Source organism: Zonotrichia albicollis, chromosome 2 (genome assembly GCF_047830755.1).
Source record: "Zonotrichia albicollis isolate bZonAlb1 chromosome 2, bZonAlb1.hap1, whole genome shotgun sequence".
Classification (NCBI taxonomy): Eukaryota; Metazoa; Chordata; class Aves; order Passeriformes; family Passerellidae; genus Zonotrichia; species Zonotrichia albicollis.
The window spans coordinates 38097730-38113644 of record NC_133820.1 but is presented as its reverse complement, the minus strand read 5'-3'; the positions used below and the strand labels follow the sequence as shown (position 1 = coordinate 38113644).

The window sequence follows — 15915 nt, the reverse complement described above, 5'->3', positions numbered from 1 at the left end:
GGGACTTCTATCCACACCTTCTGCCCATGGGTCGGGGCAGAACCCCAGGTTAATACCCCATTTCAGGTTAGCCCTGGGCTCCAGTGAGTGGGGCAGTGGCTTGACCTCAGACCTGACTTACCAGCAGACTTTCCTGATGATGCAGACTCTTGGCTGGCCCAGCTGCCCTCCTTGTGTCTGTCCCACTCAGGGACCACAGGGCAGGGGCTGCCTTGCTACGCTCACCTCCTGCCTCTCTCTCTCTCCCACAGGGAGCAGCTGGTCTTCTCTGCTCCTTGGCAAGAGATTTGGAAAATAAAAGATGGCCAGCCAGAAGCACAGAAATAGCAAGGAAAACACCAGGATGCTGCTCTTTTTTAAAATATAAACCATAAAGGCAGGAGGATGCTGAAAGGATGACATTGAAGATGAAGCTAATTTGCACACATCAGATCTGGTGGGACTGAGAAATCCTGTGGGCAGCTCAGAAACAGAGCAGTAGGCTCCATAAGGAAAAAATACAATGGCTGTCATGCAGTTACTGCTCCTCTCACTACCTCAGCCACATTTGCAGGTAAACAACCATTCCTCCCAACCAAAATGCTGCCTTGTGTGCACTGGCACCCAATAGATTGCAAAGGGAAGAGCTGCACATGTTATGTGAGTGCCTACAAATGCAAGGGTTCTCCACCTGGGGCTTACCAGAAAACAACAGAATGCACAAGGCTGGGATTAGCACTGTAAAGCTGGGCAGCTGGTGTCTTCTTGGCCTGAACAAATCCCAGCCCCACACCTATGCTCTGTCACAGGATGGTCTCACACACCATGTGCAGGCCACGGGCCCCAGAAAGTTACAGGCTTGAGCAGGAGTCTCCAGTTCTGGGCTGTGTAACTTGTGGCCACTTCTGCTGTATTAAAATCCTGTCTAGAGTATGCTGGGCAAATTAAATACGACCTCATCCTTGTGAACCTGGCCAGGCTGTTCCAGGGAGACAGAAACAGTAGGTTGGAAAGAAAATAATTATGCTTTGAGGGGAAAAAAAGCAAGCTCTTGTGCAAAAGACAAAACAGTCATGGAAGGATCAGTTTGGTGGGTGCAGTTGTCTGGAGAAGGGGGTGTGTGAGGAGGAAGCAAGCACAGGGATTGTCAGGCACCAGGAAGGCTTTGTACCTGGATGGAAGGGTGGAATGGGCGCTTCCTCCGAAGCATAGCTGACCACTTGGCCAGTAAAGCTGGCTGATCCTGAGAGAAGCAGAAAGGAAGACAAGTACACAGAACAGAGAGAAAGCATGTGCTAGGTCACTCATTCACAGAGCAAAGCTGCAAGCTTCCCTGGATGCTTGGAGTTTGTTAAAGGAAAATCCCCCCGTTGCCCCCACCTTGATTAAACACTTGGCTATGCCACTGGGCAGTGCAGTACCAGTGATCAGTCTGGACCTCTTCATTATAACTTTACTGAAGCCTCCACAGCTTTTGCATCAGCCCTGCACAGTTGACAGCTCCAAAAATGGTGGGCCACAACAAAAACAAACACTTAGAACTTTTAAAAATTAAATAATCTGTTTTGTTCTTCTGAATTTTAATTCAGATTTTTCATTAAAGCACGACTTCTTGTTACATGGGTCACAGGAAAACACTGAATACCTAGAGACTTTTCTTAACCATTCTCCACTCAGTCCTTCATATTTACAAGGGAGCTTGAGGCTTCTCAACAAATCTAGATGTCTCACCATGTTAAATTGATTCCTTTTAGCCAGAAGCTGAAAGTTCTGAAAAATCCTGTAGATTTAGCCAACAGAAAAAAAAGATGTTGCAAAATGAAACATGGAATAATGAATACATGAATACATTGACTTTCCCTGGACACAAGTCTCCTCTATGTTGAAGTATGTCAGCAACGGTATTAAAGTTTCCAATTTTTGGAGGGAGACAGCCCAAACCAAAATAATTTCTCATCAACTTGTTCTTTGCTTCCCCATACATACAGGACAGTTAGTCAGGTCCTCTGAGTGTAACCTCCACAGATTTGTAACACTGGGCTCAGTTAAGCATGAACAACAGATCTGCCACTTTTAAGGAAACAGATTTTGAGGATTTCTTTCAAGCAGAATGTGTTCAGGTCTGCATATTGTAATACCAAGTTACTGCTCATAATAGATTGCCTTGGTGGTTTTGTTCTGCTTTGCTTTCCAGAACAACAGTTTTACCCTGACCCTGGTCCTGTCAGACCTCATTAGCCAAGCAGGTTTGTTCCAGCACAAGAGGTGGCTGGCAGAGCCTGGCACTCAGGAACTCGTGGACCAGGATGTGGCACTGTTTTACGTCACTGTGGCCATACTTCCTGACAAGACCACATGCTCTGGGATACACGAAATCCCAGCAAAGCTAGGAATCTCAATGTCTTTATCCCAGGGCACAATATTTTGCCTCTACCTCCATACCCTTCCAGCAGCTTCACACAAAGACTTCTTCCCTTTCAGTCCCAGAGAGCTGCAAAAGTTGCCTCCTGCTTTTGTGTATTTGCTGTGTTTTGATCTGTAAATGGCTGTGGTTCAGTATAATGATTGACATTAGTATTTCAACTAGTTCAGATCAAAAAAATTGTTTTCACCTGAAGTTGTCATTGTTGTGATTGTTTCTTGTGTCTTTTCTAGTTACTTTTGTGGAATGGAGTCACAAGAAAAAAGCAGCCTTCTTCTGTCACAGCTGGGACAGGGCATTATTATTTTCATGTCTGAAGGTCTAAAACAGGGAGACATTTCACTTCTCCCACTAATAACCTTTTTTTTTTTTTCCCCAATAAAAAGAAATTCCGATTCATGACAAGGAAAAAACATATTTTTCAGAAGAAGCTTTCTAATGTTCATAGCAGAAGAAGGACTTCTAATTTTTCTTTCTTTTGTTTTAGTGAGTTGACAGCTTTTCCACCTGTGAAAAATACAGATCATAGCTCATGAAGACATGAGCATTTTTTCTTACATTACTGCTGTGTAACTTTCTTTCTGTCTCCCAAAGAGCTTTGGCTTCTGTTTGTGGATTGACAGCTCTGGCAATAGATGCTGTTTGTAAACACAGCAGAGGCTCTGCCTGATTTACCCATCTCTCTTGAATGCTCCTCTGGCTCTGAGATGTCCGTGAGTGAGTGCCAATGACCCAATCTCTAGAACTCCACAGTGAAGAGTCAGCACATCGTCTGTGGTGTTTTGGGTGAGGTACCTGCCCATACAAACACTTACATAATGGAGAAATCACTTTCTGGTTGCCTACAGGCTGCCAGAGAGTGCATTAGAGCTCTGGTTCATACCTTAATGTTCTCATTGTGAATGCCAGAGTTGGAGATGGCCTGGAATCGCACGGCCTTGTAGCTGATTTCTGCAGTCAGCTGCTGGATGATTTTCTGCACCTCCTCCACTGCTTTGGAAACCAGGTAATGCCGCCTTTCCACCTGTCAGTTCCAGGAAAGACACTTCATGTTGCAGGTAATTGCAGTCTTTGTCTCCAGTGGGAAGAAGACAAATCAGCTTAAAGCATCCTGAAACATTTGTGCTTGTGCTGCACTGAGAATAAAAATTGTTTCCCTGTGTATTGGAACCAATTTACCATGAGACAGAGCTGCGAACAGCAAAGGGTCAATATTGAGCATTAATTGATATTTCCATGCCAACACCATTGGAGGGAAGGAAAGGGGTTCATTACACAGATAAATTTGTTTTCAACTACAGCTACAGTCTCAATTCTTTATCCATTTGATGCAGAATACCAGTTACTCCCCTGCATATGGTAACCATTCTCAAAGTCAGGACATGTTCCATTCCAAGAGCTGACAGGACATCAAGAGTTACAGATCTGTCCATTAGTCAGGAGACAGATGTATGTGGCATCATTTAGATGCCTACCTTATACACTGAAAGTATCCACACTGTCTTTATGGCTGAAGTACAGATGAGACTCTACTCCTAGATAGTGTGAAAGCATCTTTCCAAAGCCGGTCCCATTGGGAACTAGGTGTTTGTGTGGCTTAAAGGGTAATTCTTCAAGAAGTAGTAGCATAATGAATTATTGGAAATTATTTCAGTGAAATGTCTGAGTCTTGGGAGAACTGAAGTGAGGGGTAGACAACTCAGAAAAATATAAGATGAACCTGAACCTTCACTTATGACTAAAAATGAAGCACCATAGGGGACTGTCACAATCTGAACAAGGAGATTCAACAGGAGGAACATGAAGGAACCATGTTAGTAAAGGGCATTTAATATTTCCCAAATATCCTTACACATGTACCAAAGTGAGGAGATTCAGCTACTGTTAATGAAGTTCATTAACATATTTGTCATTACTTATGCAACCAGAATTACTTATGCAGAGTGAAATATTAAGACTGTTTACTGCTCTTTTTTGCATCCTACGCTTCATCTCGTTTGGTTGCAGCTTTTGCTTTCTTCTTGGTTTTTCTTTTTCCTCACCATATTCTACTAAACCTTATTGTTTGCAGGCAAGAAAAAAAAATCAGAAACAGAGTTCATCACCCGACTGAAGTGAATGATAAAGCGTAATTGCCAGTCAACATAATTGCTACAGTCTTTTGTTATTATCAAAGACCAAAAGGAAGCAAAAGCATAAGTTAAAAATTCTGTACTGTGAGGGTGGTGAGGCCTTGGCACAGGCTGCCTGCAGTACAGAAGAAGATGTGAATGCTCCATCCCTGGAAGTGTTCAAGGCCAGGCTGGACAGGGCTTTGAGCCATGGTCCAGTGGAAGGTATCACAGTCCACAGCAGGGAAATTGCACTGTATGATCTTTAAAGGTGCCCTCCAACCCAAACCAACCTATGGCTTTCCAAAATTCCTGTGTCCTCTTCACTCAGCATCTTCTTCAGCACCTAAACAACTCTCTTTTCTCTTTTAAAAATATCACTGAAAAGTACTTCTTTAGAAGTCCTTTTGGACACCTTTATGTCAAATGTTGAACTATCAGCCAAAAACACTGTGGTGGTTTGACCAGGAAGAAGTGGGAATTCTGGGATGCTGTGGTCAAACCAATGGGTGTTCGGAGTTTGATACTGACACCTGGTGTAGCCAGTGGGGTTTGGACACACCTCCGAGAATACACAGGGGTTAAAAGCAGGGCTCTGGCCCTGGGAGGCTCTCTTGGGACGTCGCGGCGAAGAGGTCGGATCTCCCCCCCGTCCAGCCGCTGCTGCTGGGCGGGGGAGGGGCAGCCACGTGGTAGGCCCTGGGCCTGGACAGAGATGGGAGGTGAGGAGGCCTTCGAGGATGGAAGGGTGGAAGACCCCAGGGAGTCAGCCCTCGGGCAGCCATTTCCCCCCCCCCCCCCCGCCCCCCCCCAGGAGGGAGAGAGAGAGAGCCGGCGACACCGAATGTGATAGCAGCCGGCCCAGGAGGAGAAGGGGGGGAAGAGTGCCCGGCCGGAGCAGCAGCGTGTGGGCAGCGTGTGTGGGAGTGCCGCAGCTCCGGGACAGAGACTGAAAGTTTTAACCCCTTTCTTTCATGATTGGGGCCTTGCAAAAATGCTAATCCTCCTCGAAGCTGAATAAGAAGGGAGATAAGAGATGAGATGAGACAAGGACCTGGCCCGAAGAATGTGGAGATGATTGAATGGGGAGAGATGATTTGGAGTGGCCTTTTGGCTGGACTTTTCTTGTGGCCATGGACTCAGTTGTTCCTGTGACACAGAGACTGCACTTAGGGGGAAGCAGTGGCTCAGAACCAGGAGGGTTCATCGTGAGGACCCCCCGGCCCCAGGGGGTTGGAAAAATATGGGGGGGACAGATGTCCCAAAGCAGAGACTGTGCCTTTTTGGAGTGAGACAAGGCATCCTTGAAAGACAACCCTAAAAGCAGCTCTGATCCATGCGCGGTGGTGAGAGCACTGGGCATGGAAGGAAGATGTCACAAGCGGCAAAAGGACTTTTTTTTCCGGGCGGTGCCGAAGTGACAGGGAAGCACACGAGGTTTCAGTGTGTTTCCAGGGGAAGCCTATGGAACAAGAAGGACTCCTTTCCTCTTCATGAACTGCAGTTTGAGTATACTAAAGTGTGGTGCCAAGGCTGGGCAGTTGGTGATTTGGGAGAATGTATCGGACTGAGAAAGTCAGGTAGTGGGGAGGAGGAAAGTGGTTTTTTTGTAAGGTCTTCAATTTTTTTTCTTTTCCTTATAGTTTTTCCCTATTTTCCTGTAGTTTAGGTAATAAAGTGTTTTTTATGTTTAAGCTAAAGCCTGTTTTGCTTATTCCTGGTCACATCTCACAGCAGACACCAGGGTGAGGGTATTTTCATGGGGGGCACTGGCTCTGTGCCAGGCTCAAACCATGACAAACACTCAAGTGTGTTGAAATGTGTCCCTAGGGCCTGGAAGGGGACAAAGAGATTCACTTCTTCACAAAAAGGGACCATTCAATGGGCTAAAGCAAACCAGTGCTTGCCTCACATCCATTAACCATGAACAGCAACTGACTAATACTGAACTTGAAGACAAGCAGAGTTTGAATACCTTCCTCCCTCAGACAACAAAGTTAAGGGTATTTTTACTAAGCTGAATAGCTGTTGGAAGTGGGAAATACATCAGACAACAGCACCGTACTCCTTTGACTGGGCTCTCATCCACTCTTGACATCCTGCTTCTTTGCTATCTTAACACCATGTAGTCCTTTATGTTTATATAATGCCCTTTAATTTCCCTAGCAGTTCACCCTCCCCCTCATTCCAATTCATCCTTTTCTCTAAGAGCAGTTTTAGATACTTACATGTACTTTAAAAAAAAACCCCACTGAAATATTTTAGCCCATATTCATTTTCACCTCTTCATCTCAGATTTCATTTATGGCACTTCTCCATCTGTATCTATACTGTATCTATTTTCTCCACCTTATTTTTCTTGATCCAGAACAACTCCTTAGAAGAGTCCAATAAGCTTGACAAGATACCTAATGGTTTCTCCAGCAAGTGAATGGTGAGTGCCAGAGAAAGTTGTCCATGTCTAAGAGCTTTTAGACTCAAACCAGACTTTTTTTAGACCAAAGAGTGTAAAAAGTATTCACAGTGGGTCAGCTCAAAAGACCTAGAGTGCCCTCTGAATGCATTGCTCATGCTCTGTTCTCTCTAAGGGGCACCTGCTGGGAACATTTCTTGCCACCTCCAATATCCAGGGACAATCCATTCAACCCAGCCTGGCCTCATTTAATTCTGCCTTCATCACCTACTGGCTAGGCTACAACAGTTGTCATGAATTCTTTATAAGAGTATACACTCAAAAGAACAGTTGAGGGAGTACCACTAAAGTCCACTTTCAATGTGTACTCCCCATCACTGGAGCAGGGATAAAAGAACAATAGGCATGTGACTGACTGAGGCTGCTCACTATAATTAGCTAACCATAATTAGCTCCCTAATCATCCTGTTGGAAAATATAACCTTCCTACAGAAGGGAGGGCAGAAACTCAGAAAAGAGAATGTGAGTCTGAAGAGCCAAGGCATTTATCTCAGATACTTTTACTACCAGCACAGACACATTGGGAGAAGAGACATTGTAAGGTCTTTGTTGGACAGTCACTTCTGTGACTTACTGGTATTCCCCTTACCAGTCTTAACTCAGGGAATTGTGCTAAAACAAATGTACAAAACCTGAATAATTAAGGTTTTATTAAGGGGGAAGGAAGCAGGATTGGGATTTATTATGAATTGTTAAGAACATTTGGGTTTTCTCTTATTTACCCAGCCACATCCACTCCATATGCATTCGAATTTTTCCCTTGATGAGTGGCTTAAGGATTAAATCCATGGTATTATAGAGATTCATTGCACCAGGTGGTTGACCTGTTTCCAAAAACAGGCAGCATTTGACAAGCTGAACTGCCTGAAGTTGGACAAGAGACTCAGGAGCAGGCAGAAATAAGAATCCATCAGAGCTGGAGGGCTGCTAGAAAACAGACTTCCAGTATAACCTAAAATATTGGCAACTATGAGCCTCACTGAACTACAGTCTGCTTCTGTTCCTTGTACTTATGGCTGTCATATGAGCATTTTCCTGTGCATGGCTTCCCTCTGTTCCCTCCTTTGTAGCTCTTCTTTTTAAATCTTCAGAGAAGCATTCACTGTTATAGCTCACTGAACAGATTCTCATGGAATGATTTTCCTGTGCACAACACCCCATGCCTGAAGAAGGTATATTTCTGGGAGAACCTTCATACTTGCCACTAAAACATTTCCATAGAGAAAACAAACCTTTCTTACCAGCCCCTTCATTGTACCAGAATATGCTATCCTTTACAGAAAATAAAACCTTATACTTTCTGATTTTGAAATTATTTGTCACTTTGGTGTCTTGCATTTTGTTGGGAAAAGCAGACTATAAAACAGGATCTAGCTAAGTACTACCATGAAATATGTCAGCTTTAAAAAATGTTATGGCTCACTTAGAGCTTTTATTAAACAGTATTGTTTCACAGAAGATTTTATTCTGTTTTATTTCATTTCATAATGGGGGAAAAATTGAGGGCTGGAATATCTTATAAAATAGAAAATGAGATTCCAGTCTGCATGTGCTAATGAGACATGATATTTTAATCATGGTATATAGAGAAGTATCCTAAGCTGAGGTGACAGACTGATGACTGAATTCTAACAATATTGGTCTGTCTCTGCTGTTCCTACATGAATCTTTCTTAGAGGCAACGCCTGGTGTTGGTCTTGTTTCAGTCAAGCCAAGACCACCAGACAGGGAGAGAGGCAAGGACACTTCCTTAGATTTAAATGCTGGCAATTACAGCTCACATCTGGAATTCCAGATCAGGAACAAAAATTCAGGATACCTATAAGAAGAGGACAAGCACCTTGAAAAATTAGACTACCAGCAGATAAGATTCTGCAACAGAAACCTAGAAATCTCATTAGGAATACAGTTCTCATGAAACTTCACCCAGTCTTGTCTCAGAAATGAAGACAGCAGGCGAGCAACTAACTGTCAAATTTGGCACCCTTCAGAATCAACACCTAGTGTGGGAGACAGAAAATCTGGTCAGATAAAGTCTTACCTTGCTCTGGATGTAGATTTCTACATCTTCATCTGTGAAGGGTTTCATGGCAAGATGGTCTTCGCTGCTCTTTAAAGTGTGAATTCACTCCTCACTTGTTCACCTGCCGCTGGAAGTAGAGGAACACTCAGAGAGAGTTGCTCAGAGCCTTCTTGCCCTGTGAAGCTCAAGTCACCTAATATCTCTGTGCTGTGGATGAGTAAGAGAAGAGAGAAGCAAGGAAGCATGCCTATTTTTAATAATTTTCTTTTTCTGGTCTGAGCTACAATGGTGACATCCAGCTCATTCAGAAAACTATCTCCAAATATTATTCTCTAAGTTCAATTGTTATTATTCATTGCATTACTTTTAAATGGTGGATCTTGCATGCAGGCATACACAAAAATACCCCAGCAACTGCTCTGTCTCAGGGCAGATCTGGAAGTGCTTTTCAGATTGCAGTGCAGCTTCAGTACATTCATGCACAGCATTATTACTCTGCATGCCACAGTTCATCCCTGCCTTGCTAGACTTTGACTACATCCTTTCTTAAATGCTCTCAGTTATTCCTTGTTGACTAATCCACTCTCTTTCCATCTGAAAATGCATGGGTATTTTTATACTCAGATCACTCACTGGGGTTGCAGTCTGCAACCCCTGCTCCCCTCTCCTCCCCTCTCCTTTTATCTCCTCTCTCTCTCTGGCTGTATTGACAGTAAATACTGTGCAGCCTGTCGCCTCCTGTAGCTTGCTTCGCTTTCTTTACAGTAAACAGACAGAAAGCTGCCTCTCGTTTTCTGCCAGCAGCTCAGCTAACAACCCCATATGGATGATTCAGAGGCAAAAACAATTGATCAGGCCTCATTGATCCAGTGAAGCTTGCTGGCTTTTAGAAAGAAGGGTACATCAGCACATGGAAGGGAGTGACAGAGTATAGACATGAGATCCTATGGTGCTAAGCATTCCTTATTAAGGAAGGCACACTCCACTTTTGGGTAAGATCACTATTTCCCCCTGGAAAATGAACTTTGACATCCCTTGACCAATTTACTGCCTCTGCAGCAGCTGGCAAAGGCAGCACCTGGGTGGGCACTGGGTACTACCTCAGGAAAGGCACTGTTGTTGCTAGTTATCCTTCATTATGTCCTTCATTAAGTCAAATAGGAAGTACATTAATTTAAGTGATTGATTGGAGCACAAATACCTGCAGGACATCTGTTTCTCCAGCACCTACAAAGCAAACCTTCCTATGCCAGACAGCTGCCACTGTCTTTTTGCTGAGGGACTTGAGGACTCCTTCACAAAGACGTGCAGCCATTTACTTCCCAAACCAGCTTCCACTAGAGTTCAGTGCTGACAAAGATTTTCTTGGTTCCCCAATGTTTAGTGACCCAGGCCACATTCTTGCTCACTTCAAGACTTACTGGCTACCTTTCCTCTGAGGAGCCAGCAGTTTATGTGAACTCTGCTAGGGAAACCAGATAAAAGGCAGGGTCTGAAAGAGGGTAAGTGAAAATTACAGGTTGGAACAGAACTTGTAGAGGCAGGTTGGATGGGATTATATCCAAGCTGAGTGTACAAGAGGGGAGAATTAGCCTTTTAAATGGTCAGATTCCATTATAAGCATGCTCCTAAAACATTAAGTGCCCCCTCAGATAGTCAGCTGCACATACAGCAGACAACTTCCTTAACACTCTTGACACCACCACACATTAATACTCAGAACCTTGAATATGTATTATGAAGGAAGAAGAGATTCAGGGGTCTCTCTTTCTTGCACCTGTAAGGTCTCTTCTCATGACAGCTGTCCAGAGACATGGTGCTGGCAGAGAGATGAAGTGGGTTTGGTAATCTTTCTTTTATATAATAAAATACCTTATGCTTATAATCATTATTATTATAATGCAGTCATTATTTCCATCCTGTCAGTAACACATATTATGCTACTATTTGGCTGACAGTAAATCCTACAACTGATAAAGGCCTTAACACCACCAGCAAAATACAGGTTAGAGTGGTATGGGAGGCAGCAGCCAGTCTTGACCTCACAAGAACTTGTGTTAGTGACATGAGGACCAGATAGCACAGAATGCAGCAGAAAAGTAGAGGCAGATGGCCATGTGTGAAGAGAGAATGTTACTGTGGGAAAAGCCTGCATCAGAAGGAAAGAGTGAAGAGAAAGGACAGAGCAGAAATCAGAACATCTGCAGAGATAAAAGTGGATGTAGATACAAAGTGGGAAGAATCCAGGCTTCTCCAGTGAGGTCTACTGAGCTGATGTAGTGGTACTGCAGAGAAACCTCCATCAGACGTGTCCTTCTTAGGACCTTCTACCATGACAGTGCTTGTATAAAGTAAGACTAAGGTGGAGAAAATCTGAGATGGATCCAAGCTCCAAAAGCTAATAAACAAAATCTCCTGAGAAAATATTTCCTCTGAGCCTACAACAACTTAATTCCCCAGGCACACCTGCAAGAGAGAGTGAAGAATGGCTATTTCTTATTCCTTGCTCTTCAAGAAGCACAGAAGGAAAGAAGGAGACCATGAAGAGGATGAAGCCAGGCTGTTCTCAGTGGTTTCAAGCATCAGGACAAGAGACAATGGGCAGAAACTGATGCACAGGAAGTTCCACCCGAATATGAGAAAGAACTTCTTGAATGTGGGGCTGATTTAGCACTGGAACAGGTTGCCCAGAGAGGTTGTGGAGTCTCCCTCACTGGAAATATTCCAGAACTGTCTGTATGCAACCCTGTGCCATGTGCTCTGGGATGACCCTGCTCGAGCAGGGAGGTTGGACCAGATGACCCATTCTTTTGTGAAAAGCTCACAACAGCTTCACGGAGATAAAAAGCACTCTGCTGAAGCCAGGCAACCATGTGAAGTTCAAACCACAAAAGGTCTCTTCAGTTCTAGTTAGCTCACAATCCATCAGATATCATGGACATGAACACTGTTGAGAGCTTTTGAACTTGATTAATTTGGCAAATTTAACTCCCAAGTATACTTGTTTCTAAGGAGATTCCCATCCACACTGAGAATGGCTATCTTTTTGACACCTCCGAATCCTTTTCTTTTCTAGTGATTGTTAGAAGTGTCTTAAGTCCCCGCTAGGGTCTGGGCATATTTTTGTGAGAGTTTCTCCAGACAGATATTGCTGAAGCACTGCAATCTTCCTTCCCTCTTTGGTGGTGTCTCTGAGGAGGTTTTCAGCATCACATATCTAATTAGCCAACTACAGACACCCAAATTCTGCTTGATGACCATCCATTGATTTATACAGCTTCTCTCAAATATTTTTAAGCCACACTTCAACACTTTGGTTTTCTCAAGTCACAGTTCCCTGCCTGCTGATCTGCACAAGAGCATATGGAATGACTCAGGTGTATTACATCACCCCATTTATATTATTTCAGTTCCCATTTCATAGTACCTTGTAATGGAGTTCAGATGGTGGCTAATTTCCTTTCTACCTGCATCTTCATTTACTTAGCAGTACTCTTTTAAGAGGACTTAGAAATTTCCTAGTATCTGCAAAAACACTGAATCTGGGGTATATAATTTTCATTCATGCTGTTGGCAACGTGCAGGACTGAATATGATTTTGGATCTGTGAAACCCTTGTGAAAGTATTCTGTGAATACATGCCTTGAATGGTATTAGATTGGCTCTTGTACGTTCTGAAGATGCCAATTACTGATGCTTTCCATCCTTGCTTGGCTTTCCTTTCTTCACTCTTCAGTTTCACAGATACGACAAAGGCATTTCAAATTTACAATCAAAAGTAATATGAACTGTGAACTGCACAACAATAAAGAAATCACCAACATCTTGTAAATAAGAGCAGCAGTATTAACTGCACAGGGTTGTCCAATGTTGTGCCTTTTTCTGTTGGGCAACTATTTAGAAAAATTATTCATACGGAACAGTGAGCATGTATTAAAAAGCCTCTGCTAAATCACACAAATGAGTCAGACCAATGTACCACTTGTGACTCACAGATGATCTGCAGTGGCAACAAATAAGCCCTGCTGAAGATGCTGCCTTCCAGATGAAATACAACCCTGAATTTCTAGTTGCTAATGATGACCCATCTCTTCTTGCTCTAATTACCGGGGGCATTAAGTCTGTTGCATTAGCTGAAGCATGTACTTGGGTCAAGACAGACTGCTAGACCAAATGATCCCAACAGATTTAATAATCTCTGACAGTTCTCTTGCCTTCTTAAACTGTTGTCCCATTTCTCCCCATTAGTGGATTAAGTGACTGTGCAAAATGAGTAATTGTAGCTTGAATCCCCTATACCATTTATGCTGTGATAGTCGTTAGAACTGCTCAGCCTCCATTCAGAGGATAGCAGCATAACACAATCGGGCTTTTTGAGGGCAAAAGTTCTGGGAATTTATTTGGGTTTTTTTCCACTTTGTCTTTTAACAAGTTGATAAGAGCAAAGGGGATACTTCAATGACAAAAGCCTGGGCTGGACTAGAGGGAAAAGAAAGTCCTGCTAATTCACTGTGACAGCACCAGAATCACATGTGGGTGCCAAATTGAAATGCTTCTCCACTCATTCCCTCCCATTACCAATCAATACTTGGCAGGCTCAAAAATGCTCCAAATGCTTATGCTGCTTGTTCTCACTGCCACACATTCTCACATTAGCCTTGGGCCTGCACTTCATATCATGCAAGTTAAAGGTTTATATCCTTTCCAAACTAAGCACAGGATTGGATCAGGTCCAGTCATTTATAAAACCTAGTACCTTTTTTCTATTTGTGGTCATACCAGACACGTCAGAAAAAGGCAGACAGCTTTTGCTAGAAATTAGTTCTCTTAATCTGGGAAGAGATTTTAAACTCCAAATTGTTTACAACCTGAATGTTTTCAGGCTGCAGTCTAATATTTCCAAAGCAAGTGATCACTCCAGGATCACCAGCTGAGGATGTGGGGAATTCTGAAAAATGCTGAGATTATAATGCTGCTACCCACCACTGACCAGCCTCAACTAGGAAATTCATCAGAATCCTGTCCATTTTGCAGCTGCTATTATGCATCAAGCCACTGGGCAACAAATATAAATCACACAGCAGTGCTTCTAGTATTGCCAACATCACTGGGACCAAGTGTGGTGATGTGCCCAGGGTCTGGAAATTTCCAAGTTTAAAATGGTCAGCTCAGAAGATGGCAGGAGAGACAGGAAGCTGGGAGTCCTGGCTGCATCAGCTCTGAGGCTTCCAGGAGAGTTCACTGAGATGTGGGACAGGAAGACTGGCATTTTGTGCTCTGAATCCATGTACTGTCCTCTGAAAGTTCACTGAAATAGTGTAATTTCAGTGCATCATAATTTAAACATAAAATATTCCACTAGACCATTTCTAAGGATATTTTTCCTCTGTGTTTTATCCATCACTAAACTACAACTACTGTTCTACTGTTTCAATCAGGATGTCCCACCATCTTGAAAACCTACCTGCAGCCAACATCCACAAAAATGAGAGACTTCCAGCACTTTTATTTATATGCCTACATAAATAGCCTGCATGCCAAAAAGGAAATACTTGATACCACTGATTTAAGCACATAGTTAGAAAAACAGCATCTGGAAAAAACATGTTTGGCAGAGCACAGTGCAACTGGGAAAACTTTTAGCACTGGAAGTCTTTCAGGTGAGAAAAAACTGCCTCACTTTTGATGTCAGCATAGGGTTGCTGGTTATTTTCAGGTGTCAAAAAAAGGATTTTAAATTTAGGGTCACAGTAACTTGGGACAGAGAGACCAAGTCCAAGATTTAAAAGAGCCAAACCAAGAAGCATGCTTGCAATGATGCTCTTTCAACAAGAGGGGCTGAATGAGACTGGATCACTGCATTTCCAGGAGCTGGTATTTTTTTTTCATGACTGCTCTCAGAGCACAATGTTAGTTTGTATTATTTTTACACTTTGCTGTTGTGTCCAAATTGACCCGATTCAGAACTTATTGCTTGAGTCCACAGCAGTTTGAAGTAAATTGAGTAAATTACCAGTGCTAAGTGAGAACAGTCACTCCAACACAAACTCACTTGGGAAAGAGAAGACTCAGACTGGCATCCCTGTTTATGTGCTTCATCCAGTCACTGACTAATAAAAAATGTACAAGAGTTCACTGGAGCCAGAGGTAGAAACTAGGTCTCATATATCACAGACCAACAACAGCTACACACCTGTTAAGATCTATTGCCTTCTCCGGATCAAAATACAATTACTGCAGAACAAACAGGTCAGCTTGAGCAAGGAAACTGAGAAGGGTCTTCAGGCCCAAAAAAGCCTGGTCCCTGGGAGCTATTTTAGAGTGCTGGAAAAAATACTTGTGTGGGAGGAGTGTGAGATTAAATAAAAAACTAAACCAAACAAATAAAACAACAAAAAACCCCCCAACAACAATGAAGCAAACCACCCCCATCCTCTCCCACCCAAAACAAACAAAAACCCACAAAAAGCCCCCAGGAGAGTGAAGACAGCTGACAACCACATTCTGTCTGAACCACATGAAAAGCAGATGTGTTTTTGTATGATCTTGCTTAACTGTATTGCCAATCTACTATAAAAGCTGTCTGATCAAACTCCTCAGCTTGCCACCCTATATACAAGGTCAAAGATACCAAACTTCCCAGGTGATCCTTAGGATATGTCTGTCTTGTGTCCTGGGGCTAATGTGGCCTTGTGGAGAGGACAGAAAGGAGAAGCTGAAGAAGCAGTCAGGATTAAAGGAAGAGTTTACCAATATTCCTGTAGAAGTGTCTCAAGAAAAGCACAGGGGAAGGCCCAGACAACTACATGCTTTGTGTGGGAAGAAAGCAGAGGAGGAGAGTCACTGGGACTCTGCCATGCATGGGCCCAGAGGGTAACAACTCCCATGCAGGAACAATTACTGTACA

The 15915-nt window shown here is 43.2% G+C and overlaps 1 protein-coding gene across 3 annotated transcripts in view; it reads right to left on the bottom strand.

Moving 5' to 3' along the window:
- MAB21L3 (mab-21 like 3) overlaps positions 1–15830 on the bottom strand; it is a 34234-nt gene extending 18404 nt beyond the window's left edge. Inside the window, exons 1-3 of one of the 3 annotated variants that reach the window (XM_014266408.3) lie at positions 9027–15830; positions 3285–3425; positions 1151–1222 (exon numbers count right to left, since the gene is read on the bottom strand). In XM_014266408.3, coding sequence (XP_014121883.2) covers positions 1151–1222; positions 3285–3425; positions 9027–9074 — 261 coding nt within the window. In that variant the 5' untranslated portion in view covers positions 9075–15830. Of the gene's footprint in view, positions 1–1150; positions 3426–9026 lie in introns of those variants that run through there. The other 2 variants (XM_074534767.1, XM_074534768.1) reach the window with 2 other exon arrangements.
- Positions 15831–15915: the final 85 nt, after the last annotated feature.